We start from the raw sequence: 17,535 nt of genomic DNA on the forward strand, positions 1-17,535 counted from the left end.
AACATGCCAGGAGGTGGGTATATATAGATTTCTTCCTTTAAATCCCCATGTAGAAAAGCATTATTCACATTCATCTGCCGAAGAGACCACCCTTGCGACGCAGCAAGTGCCAAGATAGTCCGTACACTAGTCATTTTGGCAACAAGTGCAAATGTTTCTTCATAATCAATACCATACTCCTGTCGGTTCCCAAGAACCAAGAGACGGGCCTTATATCTGTCCAGTGAGCCATCAGGTCGACACTTGACTGAGTACACCCATTTACAACCAATAGGTTTGACATTAGAGAGACAAATTATGAGGTCTCAAGTGTGATCGTCTTGAAGAGCTTGGATTTCCTCTTGCATGGCCTACTGCCAACACACTTGGGTGGATGCCTGGGTATAAGAGTGAGGAACAGAAATAGTATCGAGAGTGGCAGTGAGCGAGATGTGAGGAAAACCATACCTATCTGGTGGATGTGTAACCCGGGTGAAGTGCCAAGGTATAGGAATCGCTGAATCAAATAACAGATCAGTGTCTAGGAGGGGCGTTGAAGAAGGGCGAAGATGTCGATGATACACCATACCTGGTTGATATCGTTTAATAGAAGAAGACACATCATCAAAAGCAAGAAGAAGAGTAATAGGAGGATCAGAAATAACCGGAGACTGAAAGAAATATTATTTTCAAAGAAAATCACATTCCGTGAGATTCGGGATTTATTTGCATGAGCATCATAACAAACAAATCCTTTTTGAGTAGGACTATATCCCATAAAGGCACACGTGATAGACTGTGCAGCAAGCTTGTGATGCTCACAGGTGGTAGATGAGCAAAACAAACACATCCAAAGATATGAAAGGATTGATACTTAGGAGATATGCCAAATAATCGAAAATAGGGAGAATCATAATCTAGAACTTACAAGGTATAGAAGAATCAATCAACAAAGTACGGATGACATCTAAGAGATAACGATTTTTATGCTCAGCGACTCCATTTTGTTGAGTATAAGGACAAAACGCTGGGAAATGATCCCCTTTTGCTGAATAAAAGTTTGAAAAGAATGAGACATGTACTCCCTCGAGTCGGAGCGTAAAGTTTTGATACAGATACTGAACTATGTCTCAACAAGCGCAATAAATTTTTGAAAGCCAGAAAACATGTCAGCTTTAGAACGGAGAACATATATCCAAGTGAATCGACTATAATCATCGATAAATGTCACAAAATAACGATACTGACCATGAGAAATAACATGACTCACACCCCAAACGTCAGTATGGACAATCTCAAAACAGTTAAAAGCACGACCACCATGCGCAGGAAAAGGTAAAGTTTTACTTTTACCAAGAAGACAAGTAGTAAAATCAGAATATACTGAAGAAGAAGAAAAGGAATCTTTATTGCCCAAAAATTCATGTTTTATAAGATGAGTCAAGACAACAAAATTAGGATGACCTAATTTCTTATGCCAGACTTCATTAATGTTGGCAGTAGCCATACAAACAAGAGAAACAACATTAGGAATAGAAAACTGTAAGGAAAATAAACGTCCTATATTAGGCCCTTCGCGATCACTGTCCCCGACACCTGATCCTGCACAAGACAACCACCACGAGAAAAGTGAACGTCACAATTATTATCTACCAATTGTCCAACAGAAATCAAATTGGTTTACAATCCAGGAGAGACAAAAACATCGCAAAATGAAGAGCCCACATTACCAACAACAGTAATAGGAAGAGTACTACCATCAACGATCTGAATATTTTGCGTGCCTCTATACTTACGAACACCATGGAGACCCGTCGTATTACCAGTCATATGATTAGAAGCGCCCGAATCAACAATCCAAGAAGTTGAGTCAGTACCCGTACCTTGCAGGCCTAAGGCCATAAAAGCAGACACAACCATCTGTTGGACCATTGGCGATTCTGAGGTCGTACTCGATAGTCTTTGATGATATGACCCTCTTTCTTGCAGTAGTTGCAAATTTTATTAGGACAGTTGCGAGCAATATGACCAAATTCCTTGCAACTGAAACATTGCAACTTGTTCCTCCCTCTCCCTTGTGTTGCATAGGCTACATTCACAATCTCAAAAAAGACCTTCTCAAAAGTCATACTCATCTAAGTGGATAATCGTTGTTCTTCACACAACAAATCTCCCAAACAAATATCCAAAGGAACCGGATTATGATTCAACAAACCAACTTGAACGGGCTCAAATTCGGGTCGAAACTTCATTAAAAACTAATCGCGTTGACTCTCAACATGAACTTCTTGAAGAGCCGCGAGTGCCGTAGTGGGAACCTTAGCATGAACAATGGCAAAATACTCCCACCAAAGGTTAATAAAACCAGAATAAAATTGTGCGATAGGTAAATTGCCTTGACTATAATTACTAATTTCCAATTCTAATAGGAACTTCTGAGCACTATGATCTTGGTGGTAAATGCGGTGAAGATAATCCCACATAGCCTGAGCCGTAGTAAAACAGTGAAAATTGGTCACAAGGTAAGACTCAATCTACCCCAATAGCCAAGAGATTACCTTGGCATCCTTGACCTCTCATTGAGCAAATTCTTTTTCATCAATGGGAACTTTAGCAGAGTTATCAATATGATTTGACAATTCTTTTCTTTTCAAAAACATCTTAAACTAAAATTCCCACGTAGGAAAATTCTTTCCAGTAAAGCGAACAATAGTATTTTCAAAAGTCATGATGAAAAGCACTTAGAGAAATATGCTCAAGTAGTCAATCAAATAAGCGGCAAGCCTAACTTAAATTAGGACCAAAATAAGCCAAAACTGAAAAAGGCCCAAAGTCACGATAACAAGGGGGGTGTGGGGCTCAAGGTTTGTTACCCAAAGTCCCAAACTTTATTACCCAAAGTCACAAAACAAGGGGCCAGCGTATAGAAAGCAGAAAATTACTCACCCAGAAAATTACCCAACCCAAAGTCACGAAACAAGGAACCAAAGGAGAGCCAATACTCACACAGAAAATTATGGAAAACCACCCAGAGAGAGCCGACTGCAATGTAGCCACCTAGAAACTTTCGGACCGCCACACAGAACCTGCCGACAGTCTCAAAACCACCAAGGTGACGAGCCCACAAGTCGGAACTCAACAGATGTGTAAGAAAACATTCACTACAAACTTAGAAACTTACCAACATGCATGAACAGAGAAGGAAAACAATTCCTACTGTCACAACTCAGAAACTCTCAAGGATAAAGACCACAGAGAAACGATAATCAGAGTAAAAGCTCTTATACCATGTCAATATTGGTTTGAATACCTCTTTCCATTGTTTTCCTTCATTTATGTAGAAAAGGGTTACAACCGAGCACTGTTTGTTCAACGTGATTCCAGCGCTTAATTGCTGCTGGTTTTATTGTATGGTTTTACTGTACATGTTATCTATTTACTTTATGGTACATGTTATCTATTGCTGCTGGTACACATTATCTATTTACACATTAAGTCTATTTATCTCTGTGAAAGTATCTAGATATAGAAAGCATCTCTATAACACTCCCTTTCCTCCAAGTCCTTAAAATCCTCCACAAGAGACCTTTTTTGACTATTATTGTGTCTAACGACTTTAGCATTCCACCTCTTCAAATCCCCCTTCAGTGCCTTCAATTTCCTAGCCAAGAAAAAGCTAGGTGAACCCTCATAAAGAGTACGAGGTCCACCACATCCTCACTTTATCCACAAAACCCTAAACTTTCAGCTACATATTTTCAAACTTAAAGTTTCGTTTACCCTCGCGAATGCCTCCACAATCCAGTACAATCGGGAAATGATCGAGCAAACTTGATCCAATCTCTTCTGTAACACGAGAGAGTATTGTGCCTCCCATGAAGAAGACACCAAAAAACTGTTCAAACGAGACCACGCCAGATTATTAGATCAAGTGGTAAGTCCACCAGCTCCATATCAAGAATGAATTCAGAAAACTCATTCATTGCCTGGCTTTGCCGGACTTCTCCCCATCTTTCACTAGGAAATCAAGTGACATTAAAGTCTACACCAATGCACCATGGTCAGTTCCACCAGTTGCTCAAACCCGCTAACTCCTCCCATAAAACCTTCCTATGTGTGTCCATGTTTGGCCCATACACACCAACGAAAACCCAACAAAAGCCATCCTCCACATTTCTAAACGAACACGCTACCATATAATTTCCAACGCAGCCCTCAATAGACTCAACCACCCTCAAATCCCACATAATAAGGATGCCCCCCAATGCTCCCACTGAGGCAAGATATACCCATCTCCCAAATGGACAGCCCCAAATACTAGTGATGAAGCTACGATCCATGAATTCCATCTTCGTCTCTTGCAAACAAACAATATCCAACTTCCATTGAAGTAAGAGATTCTTCACCCGCATATGCTTATTGGGATCATTAAGACCCCGAATGCTCCAAGAGAGAATTCTAGGCTTCATAGGGAGAAATAGTCTTTCCCTTGGATCTTCCCTTGGTAGTACTCCCCTCCCTTCCGTCATAATTAGGGGATTGGACCTGACCCTCCTCAATAGCAATAAGTAATGCCCTGAATTGCTCCTCAAACCCATCGCAAGAGATCCTCACATACTGTTGAATATCCTTCACTTTTTGACCCACCCAATTCGATGGTGAGCCTCCCAGTGTAAGTAAGGGAGACAAGGTGCGTAGTAGCTCTGGGTCCACCTCGACCTCCCTGTGTGCCAACTGAAGCATATAATTCAGGTCCTCTTCCCCCACAACCATCTCTTGTACTGGTTGAGACTACCCAAAGGCCCTTTCCGGAGAAGAGAGTACCTAAGTCTCCTCCTGTGCCCCCACTAACATCATTTAGATTGGTTGAGACTACCTAGAGACCCTCGCCGGAGGAGAGAGCACCTGAGCTTCCTCCCTGCTACCAATCCGCACTGTCTATGTGTGTTTTGCTGGAAATCCCACGTCTGCCACGTCTGCCACCGTCGGTGATTCCTTTATCATTTGTGGTCCCAATGGATTGAATGGCTCCTGACCCATGGTCCTCGGCACCTCAACTACATTGTCTCCGTCTCGCAGGTCCTCCATCACCGTCAAAGAGCTCCTTCGTACCACCGTCTTATTTTCGCAGCTCCAATGCAATAGATACCTCAACTCCTTTTCCAGCGAGGTTGGCTGATTCCCACAGGCAGAAGTCCCCGCCTCTCCGCCCACCCTATCCCTCCACACGGTCTGGATTTCAACCCTAAACCTTTCTTTGTTTTTCACCCCTTCCAAAAGGCCCATTAAGTTTGGGTCTAACCCAGCCTGCTGATGCCTTTGGTTTGGACATATGTTAACTTGGTTTGGGCCCAGATTCATTTCCTTGGAGCATGGCCTGTTAACTTGGTTTGGGCCCAGATTCATTTCCTTGGAGCATGGCCCACCCTCATTTTGAAACATTCTGATCTCCTTCCCCATGCCCTTTACGTTACCCAGGCCCATCTTGTTAGGCCCATTATGCCCCTCCTCAACACACCATATTAAAACCTTGACCTTCTCTTGTACATCCGACAACTGCATTTTCATTTCCAATAAGATATTGTGCACATCTTCCTCTGCCAATCCCATGACAGGTCTGCCACCTCCACCTCTCCATTGTACGCTTGCTTTCCCAGTGGTAAGTGGAGCCTTACCACCACTGTCAACACAATTTGTTCCACCAACTCCATGATTTTCTGCTGCACCAAAGCCTCTCTATAGGACCAACTCTGAAGGTAGTTCACCTCCACCATTGGCCTCTACGTTACAGCTCCTCTGCCATTAACTTCTTGCCCATTCTCCATAACGACCTCCCACAATGCCTCCGCCATTCCCCTCAAGCCCTTTCCTCCCAACTCTTCAGGTATGAAGATGAAGCTTCGTCGACCACCACCACGATACTCCACCGGGGCCATGTAACAACATCAAGCATTTAACACCTTTGCGCAATGAAGCTTTTGGAACCCTCCCTTGTTGTTATGTAAAATTCCTTCTTTTCACCCTTTAGGTAATCCTCCAATGTTTTTGCAAACCACTGCACCATGGGGATTCCTAAACTCAACTCCTTTACCACCCTCCTACTCCTCTCAGTAATGAATAGAGACTTCCCTTCCTTCAACAGGGCAAACGCCTTGGATTCTATCACTAAATGTTTCAGAAACCCCATAATCCCCCCTACACACACTTAAAAGTACTCAACTTTTTTTTTACTTAACAGATATTTTACTCAACTCATCATAACTAATATGTGTTACCGACTTTTGTCCATCATAGTGGTCAAATCAAAATGACAAAGTGAATTGCAACTTGTGTTTTAAAGTTTTGAAGTAATATAATTAAATTTTAGCATTATTTATAAGTAGTATTATTTTTAACTTTATAATGAGAATACCTTAAATACTTAAAAGATAATAGCAAATCATGTTCCTAACACCATAGTTGTGGTCGAATCCTTGTGAATATAATGGTTCATATATGCAATATATACACTATACAAAGATAAGTTATTTACCAAAATTTGTAAATAAGATTATTAGATATAATATAAATAATCTATTATGTCGTAAGAAATTATATAAATTGATCTTCTCGAGGAAATAAGTATGTTGGGATGAAATGTTGATACTTCATCGGTGCAGAACATCAAGTTGGGAGAAGACAATAACAATCTGCTGATGGAGAAAGGGAGATATTAGCAATTAGTTAAAAGATTTATCTACTTATCACACACTTGACCAGACATTGCATATGGAATGTGTGGTACCTAATTTTGTGCACTCGTCAAATGAGACACATAGAAGTTATTCATAGAATTCTATGCTATTTGAAATCCTCACCAGGTAATGATTACTATCTGCTCAACATGATCACTTAAAGATAGAAGCTCATACTAATGTTGATTGGCCAGGTTCAATTACACACCAACTTTCCACCTAGAGATATTGTCTATTTGTGGGAGGTAATTTGGCACTTGCCTTTTTACTTATCAAAAAAAAATTGGTACTTGCCTTTAGTAAGAAACAATCAATAGCAGCTAGATCCAGTGCAAAGTCCGAGTTTAGAGCAATTGCCAATTGGGATATAGAAGATATTATTGAAGGAGCTGGAGTATGACAATAAGGATTCCATCATATTATTCTATGATGATAAGGCTGCCATTAAATTTGCTCATAACCAAGTTAAACATGACAGAATAAAGCATATTGAATTTAATAGACAATTTGTTAAGGAGAAACTAAGGTCTTGTTGGAAATAGATCTCATCCCAAAATTCTCATTTCATCTCATCTCATCTTACATCATCTCCTTTCCAAACATAATTCAAATACAAAATTTTCAAACTAATCATTCAAACTTTCTCAAACAAAAAATAAAAAACAATTCAACTTTTTCAAATCCCCAAACAAAAATAATATTATAAAACTATATTATAACAATATTTTAACTTTATAATATTTTTAATCAACTTTTTCTCCCCCCTTTCCCAAAACCCAAAAAATACTCAATTCAAACTATCTCACTACTATTCACAAACTATTTACTACGATTCACAAAATTATCATCTCATCTCACTCCCCAAATGAGCCCTAAGCGAAGGCCTAATTTGAACTACCATGTGAAGATTGGAGATGAACTTGCAAACATCTTGCCAAAGGGTGTATCAACCATTCCCTTCCATACAATTCGGAAGATGCTGGGCATATGAGATATCTACATCTTAACTTGAGGGTGAGTGTAGACAGATATTGAGCATGATTGGTGACGGATTGGGATCATTGGGCTCACAAATCATAGGCTGGGAGATATTTTCCATGTTTGTTTAAAAGTCTTTATCAATTTTCTCATTATAGCTAGATTCTCCTTCTTTAGTATAAATAACTGAGCATTCACCAAAGCTTGAAAAGCTTTGGTGTCCATCTTCCCTTTGCATGTTTCCGTATTTTCTTTCCCTCTCTTAACTTCTCTCACTGCCATCAAGGATGGTTGTCCATTTATGTTTTTCTAGCTTTAGTTTTCAACATTTTCTGGTCTCTTCTCTTTCTAATTAGCTTCACCTTCCCTTAGCATATTTCTTCTGTTCCTTTTTTCTCTTAATTTCTCTTACTTCTGTCATGAATGGTTGTCCATTTACGTTTCCCTAGGTTTAGTTTTCAGGAATTTATCTCTATTCTTTTCCAATTAAAAGCATTCTGATGTATACTCTGAGTCCCTTGTACTAATAGTCCATATTTGATCACTAATAAAAATCATCTTGTTGAAGTGTAACTGTGGGTGTTTTTATTAATATTGAAATCAAATTTTTTTAGTTCATCCAAGAGGAAAGCAGACAGAAAATATCTCCCCACAAGCATAACCATGAACACAGTTATATGGCTGATCCTTGTATTTCTTTCCTTCTGGATATGCAGAGAAGCCTCAAAAGAGGGTTTGGAAGAATCTTCACTTTAGGACAAAAGGACCACAACACCAAATACCAAACATATCTTAAATAAGACAAGGAACTACAATGCACCAGTACAACATTTGCTTTATACAAGTAACATGAATATGATATACATCTATCAGCTCACAAGGAACTATTAACTGGCCCAGCCTCTCTAACTAATGTATTCACTTAACTTTTGTTATTCAACCATGTTTATCTATGAAAGAACCAGCACAAAAACAAGAAGGAAAGAAAAAGATAAGAATCCCAACATCAGTGCTTTCTAATATCAAATAATACAATCAACTAAAACAGACATCATAAAGAACAAAAACTCAACTCAACACCACCAAGCCGCAGTCCCAATTATATAGTTGGCTAATAATCAAGTAATTTGAGTCAAACACATGCATTGTTTACTAGTTAACAATTTGTATTGATCAGTTGGTCCAGGCAGGACTTGAAATGCATCATAGAGAACAAAGGCTAATCAAATTACTATAAAAATACCATAAAGGTACCTCTGGGGCCATCCAATAAGGTGTTCCAACAACTGAATGTGTATTTACATCAGCCTCTGTCAGTTTCGTTGCAACACCAAAATCAGCAAGTTTCACAAGACCCTGAAAGCATAGATTAAATCAAGCATGTAATTAACCAAAATTACAGAACTTCACAGACAATGCTAACTAACTGATACAGAACGATAAACCCAGAGACGAGAAAACAAAGTTGTAAAAGCAGATGAAGCTTTTAGGTCAGGATGACACTGCAAAAATAACAATAGCCATGCGAACACATGCAAGGCATGAGACTGAAGCACCACAGCAAATTTGAAGCGTTATGAGATCAATTCGATCATTAAAAACATATAAATTAAGCTGACTGATCATGAGAATTAGTTAATGAAGTGGTAAGATGGTCAAAGACAAAGCACCTAGTCTAGACGGTTTCTCCATAGGATTCTCTTCCAATCAAAACAATGGTGAGACTGTGGATCGTCTACTGCACTGTGAGGTTGCTAGATCACTATGGGAAGATGTCTTTTAGCTATGCCTGCTACAGTGATTGAGCTCTTGGGCCATTGGAAGAATTTGGACGGAGTTCCACATATCACAGCTGTGTGGAAAATGGTTCCTATATGTATTCTTTGGTGCCTATCTTAGGAATGAAATGATCGGACTTTTGAAGGTAAGGAGCGAACATTGGAGAAGATTAGATTGTTCTTTGTTAAAACTTTGTTCCTATGGGCAAGTGTTGTAGATTGTAATGGCCTAGATTTTCTTGTTTCTATCTCTTCCTCTCAACTAGGTGTAAACTCTTGCATACCCCATGTACTTGGGCTATGACTATTCTTATTAATATAATCTTTTACTTATCAAAACAATTTGTTAATTTCTTTCTTATAATCATGAAATAATGTTCATTTTTTCATATAATCAAGCAAAATTTTTATTATCCATCACATCTGCCAAAACTCAATTCGCTTAATTCTACCATCATTGATCACTTCATTAACAAGCCCAGAGCAGAATAATCTCCACAAATTTTGCATTCGGTAGCATGACACAGAAGAACCAGTAAGATTTTCGCTCTGAAAAAGCTATCATTGGTGGACAAACACTAGCTGTACTCAATCTTTCCCGACGAGTTACATTTAAATCTCCACCAATATAACAAGGCAAAATCCACCAGCTCATTAATCCAATCAGTTCATCCCATAAAAAACTTCTAGCACTGTCTAAGTTAAGATTATAGACCCACACAGAAAGCCACTCAAAACGATAACCAACATTTCCAAAGGTACATGCAAAAGTATACTCCCCCGCACAAATATCAATCTTCTTCACCACCCTTCCATCCACATAAGAAAAATCCCCTTAGAAGCTCCCCTTGAATCTAGAAAGCACCAATCTACCATATGACAGCCCCACAAACTTATCACCCTATCATGAGATTCAGTGCTCCAATTTGGTTTCCAAAAGAAAAATTGTATCACCCTTCCATTCTTCAAGAAAACTCATTATTCTTAGTCATCTCATCTCATTCAGCCCTCGAACGCTCTACAAAAGTAACTTAGGCTTCGCATAGAACTAATAGCATGCCTTCGCTTAACTCAATCCCTACTAGAACTTCTCCCTTGGGGTCGGTCATAAATAGCAGCACATGATAAGCTCCTTAATTCACTATTGCCGTTTCCACCTTTATTGGAACTAATTTCCCTATTATGCCAATAACAATCAGCTTCAATAGCGGTAAATAATGGCATAAGTTCCTCCTCAAAACCATCAGCAAAACCCCTCACGAAGTGTTGAATACTTTTCACTTTTTGCAATACCCAATCTGACATCCCTTTCTCTACATCTCCGAAATTCTCATAATCAATAGGCAAACAAAAGTCCAAATGGATATCTGAAAGTAAATCCAAACCATAAGGATGTACATAAACATGCAGACATCCCTGCATGAGTCTATTGTCCCAGTCAATAATTCATTGACGACCTCCAATTTGTGGTGGCCCACCAACTCTTCAGATTGTTCTAAAGTCTAATGTACAAATCACTCTTCTAGACCATCCCAAAAGATTTTTTTCCAAAGGTAAGTTCTTTCTTAATCAGTATTTTTTTTTTTTTCCAAAGGTAAGTTACGCAGGTCCCTTGAGTTTCAGCGAAAAAATATTACCTCCACCCTGTTGTGAGAAGAGGAAGTGGAGTTTCAGACATAGTTCATTACCACTGTCTCCAAAATATAAGGCAGTCCAAGCTAGACAACAATAGGAAAAACCCACCCGATAATTTGTCTAGAGAACATAAGGCAAGATGCATTTTAATAATGAATAGACAAATAAATGTGTTTTATAAATTATACAAAAATAATTTTTCTACACCCTTAGGAGATCTTTTCGGGTTGAAAAGAACTAAGCTTTGATCCCAACTCCTGAGATAGGCTAAATCATATCCCCTTTTCTGCACTAGAACTTTTCAAGACAAAAATAGTTTAAACGTCAGGCAGAAAATGAATTACTAATTGAAAAAAAAAATCTGCCTCACTTTGTGAATTATAAAAGCATGCACTGGATCATTAAGAAGAGGCAACAACATTCTTAATTCTGTTTAAAATAAATATTTAAAAAATAAAATAAATGTGTAATATCAACAACAGCAGGATTTACCTCCTTAGTTGTCAATATGTTGGCACCCTTAATATCCCGATGTATCACACCCTGTTCATGTAGATAAACCAAGCCTTCCAAAACCTGTGTTACGTTGAATTAGCTAAAAAGCCTCAGGAAACCTTAACCCAAACGACCAGAAATAAAATATTAGCAAACCTGAGCAATGTAAACGGCAACCAGCGATTCTGGAAAAGGTCCAAACTTATTTGGCTTGATAATGTTCGCAAGTGAGCCATTCTCCACATACCTATGTGAACCACCAAAAAACAGAAACCATGAAGCTTTTTGAATGGAGGCTGACTCAAATTCTTCCAACAAATAAAAACTTTTGCTTACTCGAGGATTATATGAAGGTGAGTCTTTGTCTTTAAAGACCCAAGATATTTCACAATGTTTTTGTGATTCAAGTTCTGCAAAAGAAGAATCATATTCCATACAGCATTAATAACGCATTGAATGTCATTTCTTTTAAAAGGTATTGGTCATAAACTTTCAACTAAGGGAACTCAAAATATTTATCGGTATTAGCATTAATCATATGCTGAAGCTTGAAAGGCTGTCCACAAACAGCATATCAGCAAACATGCAGAGCACCACACATGATATGCGTGACAAAGAAATAAAGTAAAATTAAGAGCATGTTTGGTACATCAAACATCGGAGATATTTTCTCATCTCACCGCATCCCATTACCAAACCTACAAACATAAATTCATCTTACTCAAATTTTAAAAAACACCAAAAACACAAAAGTCATTTTTCAAATCATAATTACAAACAAAAAAAAAAAAAAATTAAAACGAAAAAATCTCAACCCCATGGGCTGGTGGCCACCAACCCGTGGTGCTCCTCCGGCCACCATAGGTGGCAAGATCACCCCACCATGGTGGTCTGGGTTTTCCGGCCACCTCAGGCGGCCCCATCTGAACAGCCCCGTGGTGGCCAGACACTCTGGCCACAAAGGACAGCCCATCTGGGCCACCTGGGGTGAAAGCCAATGCAGCCACCATTTGCTGTGATTACTTTTTTTTTTTTTCCTTTCATTTATTTGTTATATATATTATTTATTATATCAAACATGAAATATTCTTTTACTATCCATCAAGCCTATCAAAACCTCATCTTAAAAGGATTTTACAACCATTCACAAATATTTCTCTACTATTCATGATCTTATCTTACAGCCAAACATGCCCTAAAACTCAGGACCACCCCTTATGATAAGAGTCAGGCTTCTCCTTTTACAGGTAGGTTAGATATGCACCCAATGGTCTCGAACAAATGACACACCCACAACAGCAATGTTACACGTGGGAGAAGCGCCTTTTATGCAAGGTCTTTGGCAATTGAATAATAGAATGTAATGTATCAATTAAGAATCTCATGGGGTTCTCATTTAACCCAAAGCCTTCAAGCACAACAAAGGACGGCATGCATTAGTGTACTATACCTAAGAGTGATCTGAACTTTAAACTATTAAAAGGAATATAGAATTAAAACCATAAAATAATATATTACAACTGAGAAAAAAACAAAAGAAAGAGAGAATGTACCTTCAGTAAATCAATCTCTTGCTAACATGTTTAAGCGTCCCACCAATGAAAGGATAATAAAAATAAAAAGGCACCCAGTGAGCCAAATAAACATAGTGGAGATATGGAACAATATATTATGAGAAGATGGTATAGTAGAGTACCAATAACACAAAAAAATTATTCTTATAATACTCAAATAAGTAATCCAAAAGGCACAAGAAGTTATCTATGTACAGGGAGATGAGATAACTCCATGGTTGCCATGCATGCATATATATATGATGAGGGAAATAATCGCACCACCTTAAAGGCCCATAACAGGCATGAAAATGGAAATTCCTCATGTAGATCATCCTAATTGGAGCTATGATAATCATGGTAAAAAGAAAAAAAAAATATACATAATCTTGGACGCAGTAAGAGCTTATTTATAAATTACATTTTCCATCTAGCACCCAATAAAGGTTCAGAAAATTATTACAATAATTTATAATTATCCAAAAAATCCATTAAATTGATAATGCTATATCTGGATTATGTTTTCTGCAGACTTGCAATATCTGGATTATTAAGGTAATTAAATAGATTGTGACACACAATAATCAAAGTGCTACAATATGCTGCTGGAAAAACCATGAATAATATGAGAAGGAGCATTTTCAGGAAAAGAAAAAAAATAAACATACAGAGAAGAAAGCCATTAAAACTTATAATAAAAAAAAAAAAAGAATACCACTTCCTTAGAGTCCATGTACCATAATAGACCAAAAACAACCTTTGTGGTTAAGCATATCCAACTTGCATTAATTTCTAAAATCATAATAACAATAATAATATGTGAGAACCACAAGTCCCATAACCAAGAAGATGGCAACAACCAGCACAATTGCTGTGAATGTCATCCCATAACAAAATAGATTAAAAAACTTGGCACCCAAACCAAAACTCATTATCCATAAGTCTTGATAGAACGATGTAATGGCCCTATAAAAGTTCAAGCCATAGCTAGGCTTATACTCCAAAAGTACTAATCAATGTTAACTTGGGGCCCTTTGAAATCATTATTAAGGGCAATAACTACTCCCTCCCGAGAAATGTGGATCCCATTCACCTCATCAAGTTCTCAATCTGGTATATTACAATCTCCCTCCCAAATCTCTAACCTTCTTGTCAAGTCATTCCGTTACAGATGACAAAGCTCAAAATCCCACATTTCTAGCCAAGATTTCTCTTATACCATTTGTAATGATCCAACAAAAATAGGTTTGGCAGCGGATTGAGGGTTTGCAATTTGATAGTCTTCAACAAGGCTCTTTTTAGGGAAATGGCTGTGGAGATATAATTATAAGAGGGAAGCACTATGGAAGGTGGTGATTGATACTAAGTATGGGAGTATGGGGGGGGTTGGTGCTCTTATGATAATACCCATAAGCATATCGAATTTGATTATAATTATTCATATAAGCTTAAGTGCCCAAACCATTTTGACCTAAAGCCATTCCACATAAGCTTTTTGATAAATTGTTTCTGATGAAGGATCTATTCATGTAGGATATAATTCTATAAATGGTTTGATAGAAGGAAGAAATTCCAAACAAAAGAATTGGAACTCGCAAATAGGAAAACAAAGAAAACCAGAGTGATACCTCGACAAGCTACCCTCATGTTTTATTGATTACGCTGGCCGCAAAAGGATTAATTGGAAAGTTTTTTAAATCTTCAAGTTTTGTTCAACCATGACAAGACACAGTAAAAGGTTCAGTGTATATCTTTTTAATTGTAGAAAAAGATTCCAAGTGTTTTTCCTCCTTCACCCCATATCGGAATAAAAAAATCCTCAAAAGATTAATACAGAAAAACTCATTTAAGGGGGAAAAACAGAGCATGGGAAATCTCAAAAATATACAAGAATTGTTTTAGCGAAAACCTAGGCCTACAAATTTTAGAGTGCAATCAGATAAGGCGGCATTCCAATTTATTTCTTCAGCAAACACCACAACAGCAACAAAATACAGAAAAAAAAAAAGGGAAAAGATGTACAATACTATAAAAAGAGATTTGTTCAAACCATGATAATGTTGAGATCCTCCTGAGCAATATTCTCCAAAGAAAATTGTTTAATTGCAACAAAGTCTCCATTATCCAAATCCAGACCCTTGTAAACTCGACCGTAAGCTCCTTTCCCAATCTCATCTCCAAGTATCTACATTAAATTTTAACATAGAAAGCAAAACTCCAATCTTAATATTTAAAATCATAATATGAAATGAAATTTCAACCTTCAATCTACTGTTGACAAATATTCTTATCCTAATTTGATCCGGGACAAAAAAAGAAACATCTATCCAACTTCTCCTGAGGCATAGCTGAATCCTTTTGAATAAAAGTAATAATAAAATGTGAGAATGAAAAGATAGTAATTGGCTTATTCAACTAACCCATCATAATGATTAGCTTAGTCTATGCAGGGTGACCAAAGAAACTGTAACCTATATATCCCAAGTTTCAAACTTATTTTTCTTTCTCCCACAGGGAAAAAAAGAAAAATGAAAGATAACGAAGCATTATCAGAACTCAAAGTAACAAAAATGCAATTTAAATCACTCGCAAAAACGAAGCCCTACCCCACCATTTTCGAGCTAATAAAGATATAAATCATTAATAAGACTACAAGGAGCGAATGTCTGATGTCTCTCTAATTTCAAACCGAATTTTCACTAGGTTTATATTTTCTCGAGTATAAAACAATAAAAAAACACGAAATTCCACATTTCTGAGTTACACAGTATTAGTCTTAAAACTTGTTTCTTTCTACGACTAAAATTTATCGGCAACCGATCATGCACTATTAACAGAATTAACGTTAATAACCAAGAAAATGACAAACAAAGAGATCGAAAAACAACATATAGAAGCCCAATTAACATATATGCATTTATTTCCTCACTCACGTATTTTTCACCGAGAGTCTTGGATTTGTGGAAGGCGGACGATGTCATTTGACGAGACATCGCTCCCAAATTGCGCTACTCGCTTTTAAGAACCCTAGAAATGTCCATTGCAATTTGCAAAGCTGCTGGAGAAAAAGAAAGCCGGAGTCATGACCGGAGACAGTGAGTTGAAGGGGCCCAACGCTTTACACACACAGAGAGGGCCAAAAAGTCGGACTCTCCGACAGGCGAGTAAAATTTGCGTCTTGGGTTGTGTTACTTTATTGATTCTTTGATCCGCTGTTTCGCTATTCAGAAAGCTGTGGGCAAGTAAGACATATAGGATAAAAGAGTTGAATTGGGTTTTGCCAAGCGGAGGTCTTTTATTGCTTTCTTGGCTCTCCAGTCAATAAAATATCGAAGGTTTGGAAAAGTCGACAATTTTCCTACTCTGTGTCTGCAACCATATGTTTCAGATTCAATATTACTGATTCTGGAGCCACAATTCTCGAAGCCAGTTTTCCGACAATGAAGCTAGGAATTTCAAGCAATTCCCGAATCTCTGGATCCGCAGCAAATTCATCCACCCTCCAAAAATCACTTTCTTTTTCAAAAAAAACAAAAAATATGGGAAAGAAAAATACGTACCTTTTAGTAACCGGTGATGAGCTCAGAGAATAGATCAGATGGGTCTGGGAATTATGAGTGGTGGAAACGGGAGAAAGAGAAGCGAGGAAGAGATAAAAGACAAGAAAAGATGGGTATGTGTCAGTGCGGAAGTGGCTGGCAGCGACGTCGGTGTCGACGCCGTCGATGGGAACTGGCGGCGAAGCTGGCGTGAGCACGGGTCTGGGGAGTTGGGAAAGAGGGGGGGAGGGGGACTTGGGACGCGGTGGAATGCAGGGGTAAAAATGAAAAACAGAAAATAAAAGAAAAGAAAAAAGAATTATTTTAACGAGAAATGATATTCCAAAAATTATCTGCACAAATTTTAATAGACAAAATTTATGCAAATTTTTGTAAAAAAATTAATCCTATCTTATAAAAATAATTATTTTTTATTAATTGAACCCACTTTTTTAAAAAAAAAAAAAAATTGTATAGAATTTGTTTATTTAGAGCTTATATAAAATTTGTGCAAATTTTTGTAAAAAAATTAATCACATCTTATAAAAATAATTATTTTTTATTAGTGAAACCTACATTTTTACAAAAAAACCCTTGTATAGAATTTGTTTATTTAGGGTTTATACCTACCATTATTTTTCTTGATTTCCTTTCACGTCCGTTTAGCTTTAAGATGGTCTCAAATCTCGTTTATTTATACAATTTAGATAAGATAAGATGATATATTTTAAATAGTAATAAGATTTTTTAGTTATGATAAATTGAAATAGTTTGTAAAAAAATGTATTTTTAGATAGTGAGATGAAATGAGATAACTTTTAATTTTTGAAATTTGATAAAAGGG

The 17,535-nt window shown here is 37.5% G+C and overlaps 1 protein-coding gene across 1 annotated transcript in view; it reads right to left on the reverse strand.

Moving 5' to 3' along the window:
• LOC121251678 (MAP3K epsilon protein kinase 1-like) overlaps nt 1-16,986 on the reverse strand; it is a 50,744-nt gene extending 33,758 nt beyond the window's left edge. The window contains 8 exon segments of the mRNA XM_041150997.1: nt 8,946-9,047; nt 11,597-11,680; nt 11,756-11,846; nt 11,936-12,009; nt 13,153-13,173; nt 15,203-15,337; nt 16,086-16,214; nt 16,834-16,986. Of these exon segments, the coding sequence (XP_041006931.1) occupies nt 8,946-9,047; nt 11,597-11,680; nt 11,756-11,846; nt 11,936-12,009; nt 13,153-13,173; nt 15,203-15,337; nt 16,086-16,145 (567 nt within the window). The 5' untranslated portion in view covers nt 16,146-16,214; nt 16,834-16,986.
• Nucleotides 16,987-17,535: the final 549 nt, after the last annotated feature.

The sequence above is a fragment of the Juglans microcarpa x Juglans regia genome, chromosome 2S (genome assembly GCF_004785595.1).
Source record: "Juglans microcarpa x Juglans regia isolate MS1-56 chromosome 2S, Jm3101_v1.0, whole genome shotgun sequence".
NCBI classification, from domain to species: Eukaryota; Viridiplantae; Streptophyta; class Magnoliopsida; order Fagales; family Juglandaceae; genus Juglans; species Juglans microcarpa x Juglans regia.